The 15,254-nt window shown below is 41.5% G+C and overlaps 1 protein-coding gene across 18 annotated transcripts in view; it reads right to left on the bottom strand.

Annotated features, from left to right (window-relative positions):
* The window catches only part of MICAL2 (microtubule associated monooxygenase, calponin and LIM domain containing 2), a 139,926-nt gene that overhangs the window by 40,868 nt on the left and 83,804 nt on the right, over nucleotides 1-15,254 (bottom strand). For 7 of the 18 annotated variants that reach the window (XR_014505908.1, XR_014505909.1, XM_083417215.1 and 4 more), the window contains 2 exons: nucleotides 13,000-13,052; nucleotides 10,867-11,107 (listed from right to left, as the gene is read on the bottom strand). The exons of 7 other annotated variants lie outside the window; for them this stretch is intronic. Coding sequence is in view for 6 of the 11 variants with exons in the window: in XM_083417215.1 (XP_083273341.1) it covers nucleotides 13,012-13,052 (41 nt within the window). In the remaining 5 variants the exon portion in view is untranslated. Of the gene's footprint in view, nucleotides 1-10,866; nucleotides 12,127-12,999; nucleotides 13,053-15,254 lie in introns of those variants that run through there. 4 more of the 18 variants (XR_014505905.1, XR_014505907.1, XR_014505906.1 and 1 more) reach the window with 2 other exon arrangements.

Here is a 15,254-nt window from a genome sequence, read left to right as displayed (position 1 = left end):
CTTGTATAGGATATTTTGTCTTTTAATGTTTGATGTTTTGTTGTGTTTTTATATATGATGTAAGCCACCTAGAGTGGCTGGGGAAACCCAGCCAGATGGGCGGGATATATTATTATTATTATTATTATTATTATTATTATTATTATTATTATTACCCTTTTGCTTGCTGTATACACTGCCCCTCATCTGCAACTCAAAATAACATGGATGCAGTGAACTGTAGTCCTCAAAAGTTTATTCCAAAATAAATATGTTGGTCTTCAGGGCAGCCCAAGATTTTTTAATGATTCTCGTTCAAAAGGAGACCAAAGCCCATCTAGTTTGCACTGTGAATTGTCTACACTGACTTGCAGTGATGCTCCAGGGCTTCAGACAGAGGATATTTCCAGTTCTACCTGGAGATGCCAAGGGCTGAACCTGGGACCTTTTGCATGCAAGACAGATGCTCCCTCTCTTTCTCTCACACACATAGGCAGGTTCACGCTTCAATTCTACACTCTCAGGGGGAAAACAGTTCTGTGTAAGGATGCAGCTGGGAATGGAGTGTTGGGAAGGGAAGAGGAAATAAATCAAGCAGCTGAATGGAGGAAGCCCAACTGAAGGCAGGAAAATCTAGATGGGAAAGGAAGCAACATGGTGCAAGAGTGATGCACAGAGATTTGTGCTGCACATGGATTGCCTTTCCTGCCAGACTTCCAGGTTTCTTCTTTCTAGGTTTGTGGAGAAGAAACGTTTCCTTTGTGCTCCTTGTATGCATTATATTGACTGCTAATGTCACTTCTCCATTAACATCGGAGAGCAGGAAAAGAAGGAATCCACTTACATGTAACCTAAAGTGAATGAGCCCCATTCCATTGGATGGAATATCAGGAGACTTGCAACAGAGACTTGTATAAGTCAGACAGGATGTATCTGTATAAGCAGGCTTCCTCAAACTGGCACCCTGCAGCTTTTCTAGACTACAACTCCCCTCAACCATAGTCAGTACGGATTCCTATATTACAGGTGTGCTGGCTGGGGCTGATGGGAGTTGTAGTTCAAAACAGCTGGAAGGTGCCAGGCTGTGGAAGAATGGCAGTATTCATAGGATTTTTATTCTTCTTTGCACATGTGATTCATTCATGTGAAAAGTACATTCTGTCTGCTTTCAACATCAACTCAACTGGTTTCTAAGGCGCTTGTTCATCCCCTGGGTTGAGGTCCCCACTGTTTTCCCTGTTGCTAACACACAAGCTTTGCTTACTTTACACTGAAAAGGCTGAAAAGAAGCCAAGCACACCCAACAACAAGGAATCACAGCGCAAAATGTTCCCTTGTACAGAACAAGCTGGAGCAGGATAGGGGACTGAAAGAGGCACCATATTTTGTTCCCATCAAAAGGAGAACATTGCAAAGCAATGTTTTACTGCACTGGAAAAAATGCAGTTTGTGACTCTTCTGTTTCTGTGGCAGCATGAAATATGGAAGCAGATCACTTTGAGCACACTTTGCAGAACCTCCAGAACACTGAGTGAAGAGGCTGCAACAGGGCTGGGAAAAAATGCTGTCATTGCCCCCCCCCCCGTCATTTGCTATCTCACTATGAAGGCAAGGATGGAGGAGGATACAGTGGTACTCAGGCTACAGACGCTTCAGGTTACAGACTCTGATAACCCAGAAGTAGTAACTCAGGTTAAGAACTTTACCTCAGGATGAGAACAGAAATCGGACAGCAGCAGCGGGAGGCCCCATTAGCTAAAGTGGTACATCAGCTTAAGAACAGACCTCCAGAACGAATTAAGTTCTTAACCTGAGGTACCACTATTTCAGGGGTGGGGGAGATGCCTCTTGTTATTGACAACCTTGCTGCTCTTGGGAAAAAAGTTGTTGCCGTTGTTGTTACAGCACAACTCATAAGGAACATAAGAATATCCTGAACACAAGAGCACTCTGTTCACCTGTGATTTGCAGCAACTGGTATTCAGAAGCATATTGCCTCTTTTCAGTGATGGATGACTGGGTACCCTTTTCTTTCTTGCATCTAAAACACTCCTGGAATGATGCTACACCATAACAGAGCATTATTATTATGAAAGGGCTTCAGGGGTGAGGGTGGGGAAAGTGTCTACTCAACCGGGAGGTTTTGTTTGGTGATTCCTTTGCACCACTGTCACATCATCAGGCCACAATATAGGACGTTTTTGTTCAAAGAGAAGGAGGTATGTTTTGCTACCCAGGTGTTATAACCAAAGCAAAGTTCTGTTAGCTGTGTCAAGAGATCACGACACAACCTCCTCCTTTTAGGAAAAATACAGAGCCTCGATATTCTATGCAGACCCGATCAAAGATGGACAATACAGCTGACAGTGGAAACACAGAAGCAGAAAAAGAATGGAGTGAACTAATAATTAACCTGACTTTTTCACGTTTTCCTTCATGAGTAAGTTTCATTGGAGGCAGATAGGCCTATAGAAATACCAGCACAACTATGGAACTTTGTCTCCCGAGGAGTCATTTCAAATTCAGTTGGGTATGGATTGCAACCTAAATCCCAAGAACAGCTGAAGAGGTCCCAGATTTATGTCCCTTTCATGTTGAGAAAACAACCTACTTTTTCAAATCTTTAGTCCAACCTTATTCCACTAAGAATTTCACCCTCAAGGCATTGCTCTGGGAGAGCCAGGAGATTCAAGCTAAACTCTTGCGGAATACACCAAGAAAGGGGAACTGCAGTTCTTATGGAACAGATGCTGGGTTCCTGTAAACATTGCAACTTAGCCAACTTAAACAAAAGGTTGGATCCTGCAAAGATCTGAAATCCTTATCTACACGCAACGCAGCAACAACAATAAATCAAATTAGCTATTAATCTGGATGGCAGCCATTTGCCCTTAGGTCCAGCTGTTGAAAGGAAAAGGAATATTTAAAATAAAAAATACATATATTGAGGTAAAAACAAAATCAAAATAAACTCAGGAATGTTCTTCTCTTCTACACAACTAGTCCCAGAAATATATTAATTCAATTCCTAGAAACTAGGGATGGGGGGAATCAATTCAGTTCTATTCACATTTTAATCTAAACCTAGCTAATTGGTACTTCATGAACTAATTTGCCAACTGAAAACACAGATATCCTTCAAAATTCACACTTGTCTAAATTTTGCGACTGAGTTCTCCAAACAACTAAAGGGTGGAATTCAACACCACACAAAGGAGATCATTTCTGCTTGCCCCATGAAACAATTTCTCCTCTCCTCTCTCCTCATGCTGTTCTGGAGGGTATGGGGTGTGTGTGTGTGTGGGGTGTGTGTGTGTGTGTGTGTCCCCTAATCCTTTTAAGCCGATTTGGGGAGGGCACAGGGGTATGTGGGGAGAGGAGAAGCAGGCAGTCCCATTGCATGAATACGGCTTATTGTGCTGGCTTCCGCTTGCACAACTTAGTTGAATCTGGCCCAGCTGAATCTACAAAAATGCACTGCTTTAGAGGAATTTGCTTGCAAAAATATGTATAGGTAGGAGAAAAGTGCACTAAACTACTGAACAATTTTCATGGGGTCTTGGGGAGGGGAAGAGAAATGCAAAACTGGTGTTGAAAGTGGCAAATTGAAATTGAGATTAGAAATAATAGAAATTGAGAGAAACCAACATTGACATTTGCCCATCCATACTGGAGACTTCAACACAACATCTCACAGCCAGTCCATTCCTATCACGTGGCTGTGCACCAAATCTCACAAAAAGGCCAGCCCAGATTACGCTACCCACAGTGCTCTGGACTGCCTTGAGAGACTTTTGTCACTATTTGTGGAATCTTCTGCTTTGCACTAAAATCACAAAACTTGGCCAGATGGTTGTTTAAGATCAATGTAAGGGGGAAAGCCTTCCTAAGGGCCTAACTACACTACATGTTAACAATGTGATTAAATCACATGCACTGTGATTGGTAAATTAAATGTCAGGCACAATTTCTATCACAATCATAGCAGATGGGGAGGGGAGGTTTAACACTTTCCTCCCCAGCCACAATGTGTGTGCAATTTGTCTATTCCACACACACACACACACCCATGCAGAAATTAGCACTAGGGGGAGAAACTCCCTTTCCTGTCAGTGAAAAGACTTGGTGCAACTTTTCAGGGAAATGGAGAGAGGGGCTGAAGGCAAATTTTATTATTGTTTTGGCTGGAATAAAATCTTCATTCAAATTGCCAGCTGCTTACAGATAAGAGGACTTAAAACTGTGGATTTATCTACCGGTATAAACTGACAATAAGAGGCCAAAAGAAAAGAAGGCATTTGCTCCACCGTATCCAAAATATCGAGCCACTTTTGTGTCCAATGGGACACCTGTTCACACAAACGCACAGTAAAAATTAGGAATTGCCTTTCATTTTCCAGTTCTCTCAGCTAAAGATCTCTAGGATAGGCTGCAGGATGAATAGCGGTTCATATTCATCTCTTGCCAGAAATGCTGCTTACTATACCCTGGAGGCTGCAGGCATGCTGCGAAGATAGAAGGCGTTAATCCCTGAGTGGAACTTTGCAAGCCAAACCGGTCGCTTAATCGTGGTCAGGGTGTTTGCCAGTTTGCCAGATGGCATATTCCAAGAATATCTGCTCCTAGAGTGCCAGCCAACTGGAACTAGAAAAGCCAAACATACAAGCCCACTTACCACCTCCTTAGCTTGTGTTACTCCACAGTAATTTAGCACTGACAAGAAAAAACCAACCACCCCTAAATGACTCTTTAATATTCCTTTCTTGTAATCTAATGTTTTAACTAGCACTTGAAGACAGGAAAGGCTGGGCATAAAATCAAGGCGTCCTATTTTTCTGTTGATAGAGGGAGGAAAATATCCCCACGACAGCACATTTCTCACCAGAATTTCTGGATTCTTATTTACAGGTTTGGTTGTAGAAGTAGAATTTCTCCTTCTTCTAAGAGCGGTTCAACAGATGGCCAGTGTTTACCTTCCTAATTCATTTGTCACATTCTCTTCCCCCCAGGTTCTGATCTTTCTGGAAACCTTGTAATGGTAATTAAGTGATAACTCAAAAAACAGCTGTACAGCATTGCCTAGGACTCTAACAGAAGCGAACTAAGTACATTACACAACGATGAGCAATACCTAGTACAGGGGTTGTTAATGTGCTTGCGGGCACACAGGTGCCCCCATGGGCGTAGCCAGGATGGGGGGGCAGCCCTTTTATTAGGGGTGCAAAACCTCAGTTAGCTATGTATTTTTATTGATTTAGTGGGGGCAGCTGCCCTTCCTTGCTCCCCCTTGACTAGGCCCAAGGCACCCGCAGAGACATTCCCTGGCACCCATTGGGGAATGTCCCCCCTCTGCTTGATGAAAGAAGCTTGAAAGCAACAGTTTTTGGTACCCAACACAGTTGTAGTATGTGCTTTGTTGCTGTGTGTGTGTGTGTGTGTGTGTGTGTGTGTGTGTGTGTCTCTGTGTGTTGCTCATGTAATTTTATCCAATTTCCAAATGAGCCCCTGGGCCCAAACAGCTTGGCGGTCTCTGAACCAGCATATTGCCATAAAAGTTAATTTCATAGCATGCCACAATGAGGGAAAAGTAGCTTTTTAGCTGTATTTTTAATGTCAGACAAGGGTCGGGAATCAAGACTCCACAGAGACCTGCCGAATTTTACTTCCTATTTGGCTGATTCTGTTTACAAAAAAGAAGAGTGGGGGGAAAGAATTGGAAACTCGAGAAGTGTTATGCTGGCCCCAAGTCTACACATCTAACGAGGCTGACATTATCCTCCCCATTTCAAAGCACTGGCTTCCCATAGATGTTTTCAAAGCAGTTTCTCAACATCAAGTAGTTGGCCACTGCCCAACCTTGAGAGAAGCCCACAGTCGGGCGGAGGACCAAACCACCCTTCTTTTAGGGCTAAACTGCATGTGATGGCAGCAGATCTGTGTGCAGAATCAGGCCAGCTGCCCAGATCCCTATCAAGTGACAGGACAAGGAGAACGATCAAGCCTAGCAGAGGTGGGCACCACTGAAGTCGTGTCCCCTCCTCTCTTCAAATATTTGAAGCAGCTCTGCTAGAAGAAGAATGGTTGGGAAAGAATGACTGTGGGTTGGCTGAGCTCCCCCTTGCCCCATTTTTAGGAATGCTTCCATCCTTGGCTAGCCCCTGCTGGCCCACTGCCCAGGGGTACCTCGATTTGGATGTAAAACTTCGCCCAGCTTGTTTACAATGGGGGGGAAGCATCTACTTACCTTATTGCAATTTGAAGGAACACTTGTGGTTTGTAACTCTAGATATGTTTATGCAGGTGAGAATGCAGAGAATCAGGGGCGAAAAGATACTCTAAAAACCTTCACCGCTGTGCAATTAGTTCACTCAAAGTCTAACCCATAAAAATTGGCAGGCCTGATCTGCGAACTATTGACTCTCCCCCTCCCATTTCTTTCTCCTTTTTTTGGGTGCTGCCCCCAACTCTTATGTGAAGCTTTAGGGGGCACAAGAGACTGGAGTGGGGAGAGATGGCATAAGGAATTCCCTTAGCTGAGGGTCCTTTCCTCTTGAATACATAGTAGACACCAGCCACTCTGCTTACCCTAAAACAGAAGAAGCGTTCACAGCAGAAAATTCAAACATTTCCTAAACAGCAGCCATTTATCAAAGTGTTATTAGAAGCCGGAGTGAAGGAGGATAAATAATCACACACTTAACGTGCTGCTTTCATTCAGACACAACCATTACACAGAATCATCAGAGCAATCTATGCTAGTCTGGGACGTTAATAGCTGCTGTCACAGCCTAACAAGCACAGAACCGCAGCATCCAAGGCCATTACAGCCAGTGCATGATAAGAAGCCAATGAAGAGCCATCAATCATTACTGGACCGAGAAATGTCAGTTTAGCCACATCACTCAACACTATAGGAATACCAAAACTCATTGACAATGTAACATGCAAGGGGTCTCTAACTTGGGACTCTGCAGCACGATCCAGGGGTCTTGCTCTGGCTTGTGGGCCCCTGGTGGAAGTGATTTTTTCATGTGGCAGAGGGACTTCTCGGTAGTGGCGCCCGCCCTGTGGAGCGCCCTCCCATCAGATGTCAAGGAAATAAACAACTACAGTGGTACCTCGGGTTACATACGCTTCAGGTTACATACGCTTTAGGTTACAGACTCCGCTAACCCAGAAATAGGGCTTCAGGTTAAGAACTTTGCTTCAGGATGAGAACAGAAATTGTGCTCCGGCGGCACAGCAGCAGCAGGTGGCCCCATTAGCTAAAGTGGTGTTTCAGGTTAAGAACAGTTTCAGGTTAAGTACGGACCTCCGGAACGAATTAAGTACTTAACCCGAGGTACCACTGTATCTGACTTTTAGAAGACATCTGAAGGCAGCCCTGTTTAGGGAAGTTTTTAATGTTTGATCTTTTATCGTGTTTATAATATTCTGTTGGGAGCCGCCCAGAGTGGCTGGGGAAACCAAGCTAGATGGGTGGGGTATAAAAATATTACTATTACTATTATTATTATTATTTAGTATAGCAAGCACCTCTATAGAAGGCAAGTTTTAGAGGACCACATAGATGGTAGGCACACATGCAAGAACCAACAGATGTGTTGAACTTGTAACAATACTACTTTGTAGAGAATTAACTGAACATGGCTTCTGTCTCAATGCATCATTGAGGAAACTTTTGTTTAAGGTACTATTCTTGTTCTCTGTACAATGCCGCTGTAAGAGCTTGGATCTTTTTATTCTCTAACACAGAGAATTTTTCTTAAAAAACAACAAATTGCTTTTTGGTGATCTGGGAAGGCATTTACTTTAGGGAAATATATGAACAACAAATAGCAAAATTAAGTGAAGAGGAATAGATTTGGAGCAGAACTTGAGCAGAAAATTAGTTGTGGGTGAATTAATTGAAGATTAACTGATCTGGGCGAGATATTAATTTGTAATTTAATTTGATACCCATCCATGGATGAATCAAAGCATATTTATTAGAGGATTAATTTGGATGGGAAACGAACTGGCTCGCCTTCTGTTAAACAGGTGGAATTAAACGAGTGTTTTAGTGTTTTGAGGCTCCGACCCTCTGCCTCTGCCATACTCAGAAGGCAAGCTGGTGTAAGTAAGCTTCCTTCCAAGAAACTGAGACATTGCTGTTTTGTTGCAATAGCAAATCTGGGGCCAAATGGGTGGTCCACTATTGGGGCACCAGATTCAACTTCTGCCTTGCACTCTGCTTATGGTCTTAGGCAGCAGCTGTCTAGTCCAGTACACTCAGTGTGTAGTTGTGATCAGCCAAATGCCTTAGAAATCTCAAAAGCAGTGGGACATGACAACAGTATCCCCATCTATGGTGAAGTATATTGCATTTCTGCTTAATTATAGTAATAACTTATAGTGATTATCTTAAAATTTGAATCCATGCATATACATATATCAGCATATGCAAATTTTATACATAATTCATGTGGCCCTTTGGCAGGAAGGAAATGGATCAGTAAAAAAAAGAAAGAAAAGAGCACTAAAGTGGCCACCCAGAGCTCAGAGGGCACCAAAGATATCAACAGGAAGAGAACCAGAAATTTATGGAGAAGTGAAATAAAGGCCCTTAAAAGCTGCTCCATACGATTTGTGACTAAATTAAAAGAAACTCTGGGAAATCTTGTATTAAAAACACATGAAATATGAGAACCAAGCATAAAACGCTAGGGTACTCAAAGTTCTGTTTGGAAAGCAATTTAAGAGACAAGAGGGAGATGGCAAGTTTTTCAAGTAATACTGAGCAGATAGCCTGTGTGAAAGAATAAGATACGGTACTTAACTTCAATACCAAGGCACACATAGCTATAGTTTATTATTGTGTGCCGAGAAGTGGTGGTGTATTAATTCTCAGTACAACTTTATTGTTACTTGTGAACTCTTAAAGTCACCTTGGGGCTCCTTGGGATCAAAAGACAGGAAAAGGAATGTAATAATAAAGAAGACATTGAGGCATTTGAAGGCAGAACAGTAATAAGGCTGGTTCCTGCTGAAAGTGCTTGTGGTTATTTATAAAGGCAAAATGCACATACCTCCCAAATTCTCCAAGTTCGCTTCCAACTGTCCAAGAGCTTCTATGTTTATGTAAGCAAAGGTTTAGGGTGGAGTGTTTCACGGACAAGGGAAAGGGGGAGAAAATAGTTATGGAAAGAAATCCAATGTATACAAGAGTTATCTACAGTGTGGTCTAGTCAGGGCTTATGAATTATAACTTTGATAAAGTCATCCAGATGTTCAATTGCTTCTTGCTCTAGCACAGCTGATTTCAATAAGTGGTTTGGGAGTGAGTAGACTGTCAATAGGGATTGATTGGGGAACTACACAAAAAGATAATAGGCTATGAATCATTTGCATATCAGGGATTGGAACCGACATGGAGAGTCCTGAGGAAAGGGTGGGATTTATTACTGACACCTTTGCAGCAGTGGAGAACCTTGGGTTATCTAGATCAGGCATAGGCAAACTTTGCCCTTCAGATGTTTTGGGACTACAACTCCCATCATCCCTGACCACTGGTCCTGTTAGCTAGCAGTTTTTACAAAAGATAAAGCAGTAAAACCAAGAAAAGTTTACAACCCTGCTCTAAAACATACAAAAGTTAAAATACTAAAGCGGTTTAGAATAAGCTCAACTTTCTAAACATCTGGGTAGGCTTGTCTAAACAGGAATATTTGAGCAGTAAAGTTAAGGTGTTGCCTGATCTCAAAAGGGCAGCTGAGGCTGCTCAGTTCCATTTGTGTCCGTCCCCCCCCAATGGTACACAATGGTAACTGGTGTAGTTGTGGAGAAACTGGCCCACAGAAACCAGCATGGTGTAGTTTCTCTGAGCCTCTGAACTGGGACTCGAGTTAGGCCAAGAGGAAGCAAACTTGGAGCGAGATTTCCAGCACAATTCAGACCAATAAATAGTTCCTTTACATCCACCATCTGCAGCCAAAGATATTCCCTCTGTAGCACCAAGGAAATTCACAACTTAGGAATGTTGACACCTTCATTGCTCTGTAAAGGTAGGCACATCTCCAGGGGATATTCCCAGCAGCACAGAGCAATGTCCAGGTGCTAGGCATTGGTCTGCTAGGTTTTGTGGTCAGATGAAAGGGAGATGGGCCTTGTTTCTTCTTGGCAGAGTACAAACACTCCCTGGTGTTCAAGTAATCTACCAACGGTAGAGACTGGACTATGTCCACAGGGTACTCTTTTCAAGTGCTCCCTTCTGGAGCCCATATTTCATTCCACTACACATATTTTCTCCCACTGTCTGTAACTACAGTTTTGCATTACATCAGTACTCACCGTAACCACAGCTAAGACTAATCAAGTTCTTTCTATCTTGGGTTCACAATGAGCACTGGAGGCTTGTTTCCAAACAGATTAAAATGGTGTCATTGGAAACATTATTTCACCCCGATTAAAGAGAGAGAAAGATGTGCTTCCACAAAACAAAATGAAAATGCAGCGATAAAGATGTTCTCAAGACCCAGAGGATGAACTGCAAAAGGCAAGTGAGCATGTTTCGTGCTTAATGAAGGTTTGCAGCTTTTAGGTGTGTGAGCCGCATTCTAAAATGTTACCATTCAGCAACATTTTAAATGCCTTTGAGCTACAACATGGATGTTGAACTCCAACTCCCATCAATCACAACTGCTGGTCTTGCTGGTGGGGGCTGATGGGAGTTTTGAGTCCAAAAACATCTATAGGGCTCCAGGTGCCTCAAACCCCTGAACCATAAAGCAGGAAACTACAAAGTAGGGCATGATTTCCATCATATGAGAACCCAAATAGCGGCAGAGTTTGAAACGGTGCCTCATCAGAGCAGAGTTTGTTTTCAAAGGAAGAAAGGAAACAATCATGTTTATAGAGAACTACATTTATTTGTTTACAGCCAGTCTAAAAAGTTAAACATTCACCGTGTGCAAAATACAAATTTCCATGTGATAGTTTTATTTATTTATTTTAGAAAAAAAAGAAAAGAAAACACCCTAATAAAAATGTTCAGTTAAGTTTCAGAGGCAAAAAAATAAATAAATCAAAAGTCTGAAATGAGTAGAAGAGAGACAGAATCCTCATTGGCATTGTTTAAGAAATGAAGGCTCTGCAACAGAAAAAAGAATAAAGTATAGCAAGAAACAGAGATAGAGACTTTGCCATCAGAAATCCCATTGATGAAACATGCAGGGAGTTTATGTTAGTCACAGCAAACAAGAATCGTGCTGTTAAGAAATGTAGATACTCTTTCACAACCTTTCTTTTGGGTGGTGGTGAGAAGCGAAATTTAGAAAACAAGATCCATCAGTTCTCGAAGTGAATTTTCCCCCCAGTGCTTTGGATAGTTTAAGAGCAGAATCTACTACTTAAGTACTAGATATATCATTTTTTTCTGAACAGGAGAAGCATCTCCTTTAGTCCTACTGTACAACTAGTTGCTTTACTGCAAGAGAAAGCTTTCCTAATGGGGGGGGGGCTTTCCTATGGGGGGGGGGATGCCCTTTCTAAGAACGACTCAAAATAATTGTATGGTCCAGCATAGGAGAGAGGAAGAACGTAGTATTTTGAGAAAAATATTGGAGTATAAGCACATTATTGTCAGAAATGGCAAACCCTGCATTTTTTTCAATCTTTAAAAATGGCTACATGCTCAAGTGTCTAAATAGTCACCCTTTCTCACAGGGTGTTTGGGCTCTGAGAATGATGTAACAGGCATTGTCCCATAGGTGCTAATGACAACACAACACAAGTTGATCATGTATAGATCTGGAATTGGGTGGAGCTTCTCTGACAGAACTATCTCACCTCAAGACACTGATGGCTGGGCACTGCCTTTGCTATAAGCAAGTCGGTGAGGTCAGTGAAGAGTGAAAGTTCTCCTCCATCTCCTTTCTTGACACACGAGTTTTAGCAGCCATTATCTTGCTTGGCCAAATTCTTAGCATGTCTAAGACATGGCTTGTAAGTTCTTGCTATTTGCAAAGCTACACTTGGCTAATCATAGAAGTTTAACCAGGCAGCAAAGTCAGTGGCATGGGTGCACCCTAAGAAAAATACATACATGTGGCGGCCATTTCAGGCACGTCCAAATGACGCCCAACTGCCAAAACATGAGTCCTTTTGGACCTGGAAAAGGGAAGAACGGGGGCAGAAGGTGGGCATGGCAAAATGGGCCGGGGCGCATTTATATCTGCTCCGCTGACAGGTGTGGCGGCCAGGAATGGGCCCCCCACACTAAATGGTCACCGCCTGTATTAGAATGGAAGTGCTTTGAATGTATATTTCAACAGATGCACCAGCATAACACATATAGTAACATTATCCTGGTGATATAGCAACAGTCTTCTTACTTTTAAGATTTATTTATACCCTACCTTCTTCTATGATGAGACTCAAGGTGGCTTACAGTTATTACAGGTAACCTTGCATTTGCAGTTTGATGTCAGAAACAATTAAGGATTCACATTTTAAGGTTTTGTTTCGAAACACTTAGGACTCTGAAATATCTTACTTGCTTATCAAATGAATACATTTAATACCTATGTACATCTAAATTACTTTTGGTTCTGAGCCTTTAAAAGTAGTCTGTACAGCTAGAATATAATTTACTATTCTCTTCTAGTATTTACTATAGTTAGAACTATAGTTTAGCGAGATCCAAGCAGACACAAACCCTTCCTTGCACAATCTTTTTCTACTGCAAATAGAAGATGGGTTTAATAAAACCTATTTATGAGTCCATTTATGAAACTTAAAAAAAAAAATCCACCCAACATACATGCAGATAGATGAGAGAAATTACGGGGAAAGGGATAAAAATAAACCGTATGGTTTTTTTACCAAATTGTCAACTACAAGGCAGGTTAAATGATAATGCAGAAACTTCTCTTTTGGTTAGCACACAAACTACTTCAAATGGCCTTTGTAACATTGGCAGAAAATATTAGGGATTAGTCACAACACTCGAAAAATGATAGCAAAACAGTACAATCATCTTACAGCAGAAATGGTTCAGCCAATGAGAGGATGTAGCACTGGAATGTTGAAATTAACTAAAGACAAGGTAAGAGATTGGGAAAGAAGATAGTTAAAACTAGCTAACAATAAAGCCTTTGAAAGAAAAGATTGCTAGACACAATCAAACATTGCAAAGTAGAGAAAAGTATGCTGAAATGAAATTGCCTGCCTTCATTGATAAAAAGAAGAATATTTAACAACCATTATCAGCTACATTTCAAGTATCAAATATATAGCAGTTACAGAAGACCCTCTGTTATTTCAAATCTCTTTTTGAAAATGAGTGTGACTCTGAACCATCACCTTGACATAAAGTAAACATGACTCAATTTATCTGAGCAAGACTTTGGACACACATTGACCACATATAGAGCCCCCTTTGTTTTCCAAACACATCTTCAAAACTGCATTGCTTCTAGGTTAATATGCAGCTGATTCAGAAGCACCAAAGTGATCAAACACCACATGGGCTTGGGTGGACATGTGATCATCACAATGCCAAACACTGCACCAAGAAAACTGTGGCCTCCTGAAATGGTGAAGTGCGTGACGCAGACATTTTGATTATCCAAGTTTTTTATGACCAAAAGTGAATGGATAATGAGGCAGAATTGTCTACCACCAATGTGAGACCCCTTCCAAGTTCATTGATAGTTTTAAAATACTAGTGCAAGTTACTGTACGTATAACTAAGCAGTTATATGGTACACTCTTGTCAAAATCTGATTTGCTTGAGATGTTGCTAATCTTAGGTTTAATTCTCAACCCTTTCTGCTCTTTACAGCAACCCATTATGCTGAAAATCATGAAAATCATATATTATATTAATATATGCTGAAAATCATATATTACAGTTCCTACTACAACACTATTCTCAGGGTGTATGCTTTAAAAAACACAACATCATTAATTTTCATTAACTGCATAGTTGCATTTGGGTAGATTATGTGGTACCCTCCAGATAATAATAATAATTTTATTATTTCTACCCTGTGCACCTGACTGGGTTGCCCCAGCCAATCTGGGAGGCTTCAAACAAATATAAAAGCATAATAAAACATCAAACATTAAAAACTTCAGATGTCTTATAGCTATTTATCTCCTTGACATCTCATGGGAGGGCATTCCACAGGGTGAGCGCCACTACCGAGAAGGCTCTCTGCCTGGTTCCCTGTAACTTCCCTGTTCCTGTTGTGAACTACAACTCCCATAACTCCCCCCCCCAGCCAGAATGGCCAATGGATATGGCAAATGTAATCCACAACATCTGGAGGGCACCATATACTGAAGACACACTTATTTGCACTGGCCTTTGACACCAGAGATCTGTGTTTTCAGGACTCACCCTAGTCTCATGAATGTAGTATTTTAATGGGGGTTTTTATGTCTGAATTTTAACAGTCTTGTAACCCACTCTGGGACCTGTAGGTGAAGGGTGGGTAATAAATTTAAGAGTAAGAGTCAGAATCCTGCCTTACATGAACAGTTGTCAAGGGGTCTTAAAGGTTGATCTACACTTTAATCAACATTAAGGATATTATTGACCTCACAACTGAACAGGTAGAGTTGTCTTTTTCAAAAAGTATTACGATTTGCAGATTGAAGCAATCCCACCCCCTTATTTTCTTTAAGCTCAGAGACTGCTCAGACACTTGAGATGTAATGAAACCAGGAAGTGCTAGGTACTTGGGCTTCCAATTACTTCTGCATCTTGATGTTGCTGTAAAGGTGATTGACAAATGTTTGGGTGCATAGGAAACAACTGAAAATCATGACGTTTTCTCTCCCTGAGTGTTTGTGGTGACACACAAAATGCCGAGTGCTGCACACAGCAGTGAATGAATTGGAATGGCTGGCCTCAAGCATGAAAACAGCATGTGCATGAGTTTTAAAGAGACTTTCTGTGGCTACTCTGTGTGCCAAATAGCTCACTTTTTAACTAAAAGGAGCAAGTGACAAAACTAAATACAACCATTTCCTTCCAAACCCAACAGGCCTACACAAATTCTTGCCCGTAAACAGATCCTTAATGGCAGTGCAGTAAGAATCAAAGGCTAAGTGCGCAATCCTATAACCACTTACCTGGGAGAAAAGCCCCATTGAATTCAGCGAGGCTTACTTCAAAAGAGACATGTAAAGGACTGCACTATAAATAAGAATGACTGCAACCCGAAACTTCTTTACTTCCCAATTCATTTTAAACTGAGCTTACGTACTTTCAAGTTAAGTGTGCTTTG

Source organism: Podarcis tiliguerta (genome assembly GCF_965153285.1).
Source record: "Podarcis tiliguerta genome assembly, chromosome: 1".
NCBI lineage: Eukaryota > Metazoa > Chordata > Lepidosauria > Squamata > Lacertidae > Podarcis > Podarcis tiliguerta.
Note: the sequence above shows the minus strand (reverse complement) of the source record. Positions and strands in the feature narration are given on the sequence as shown.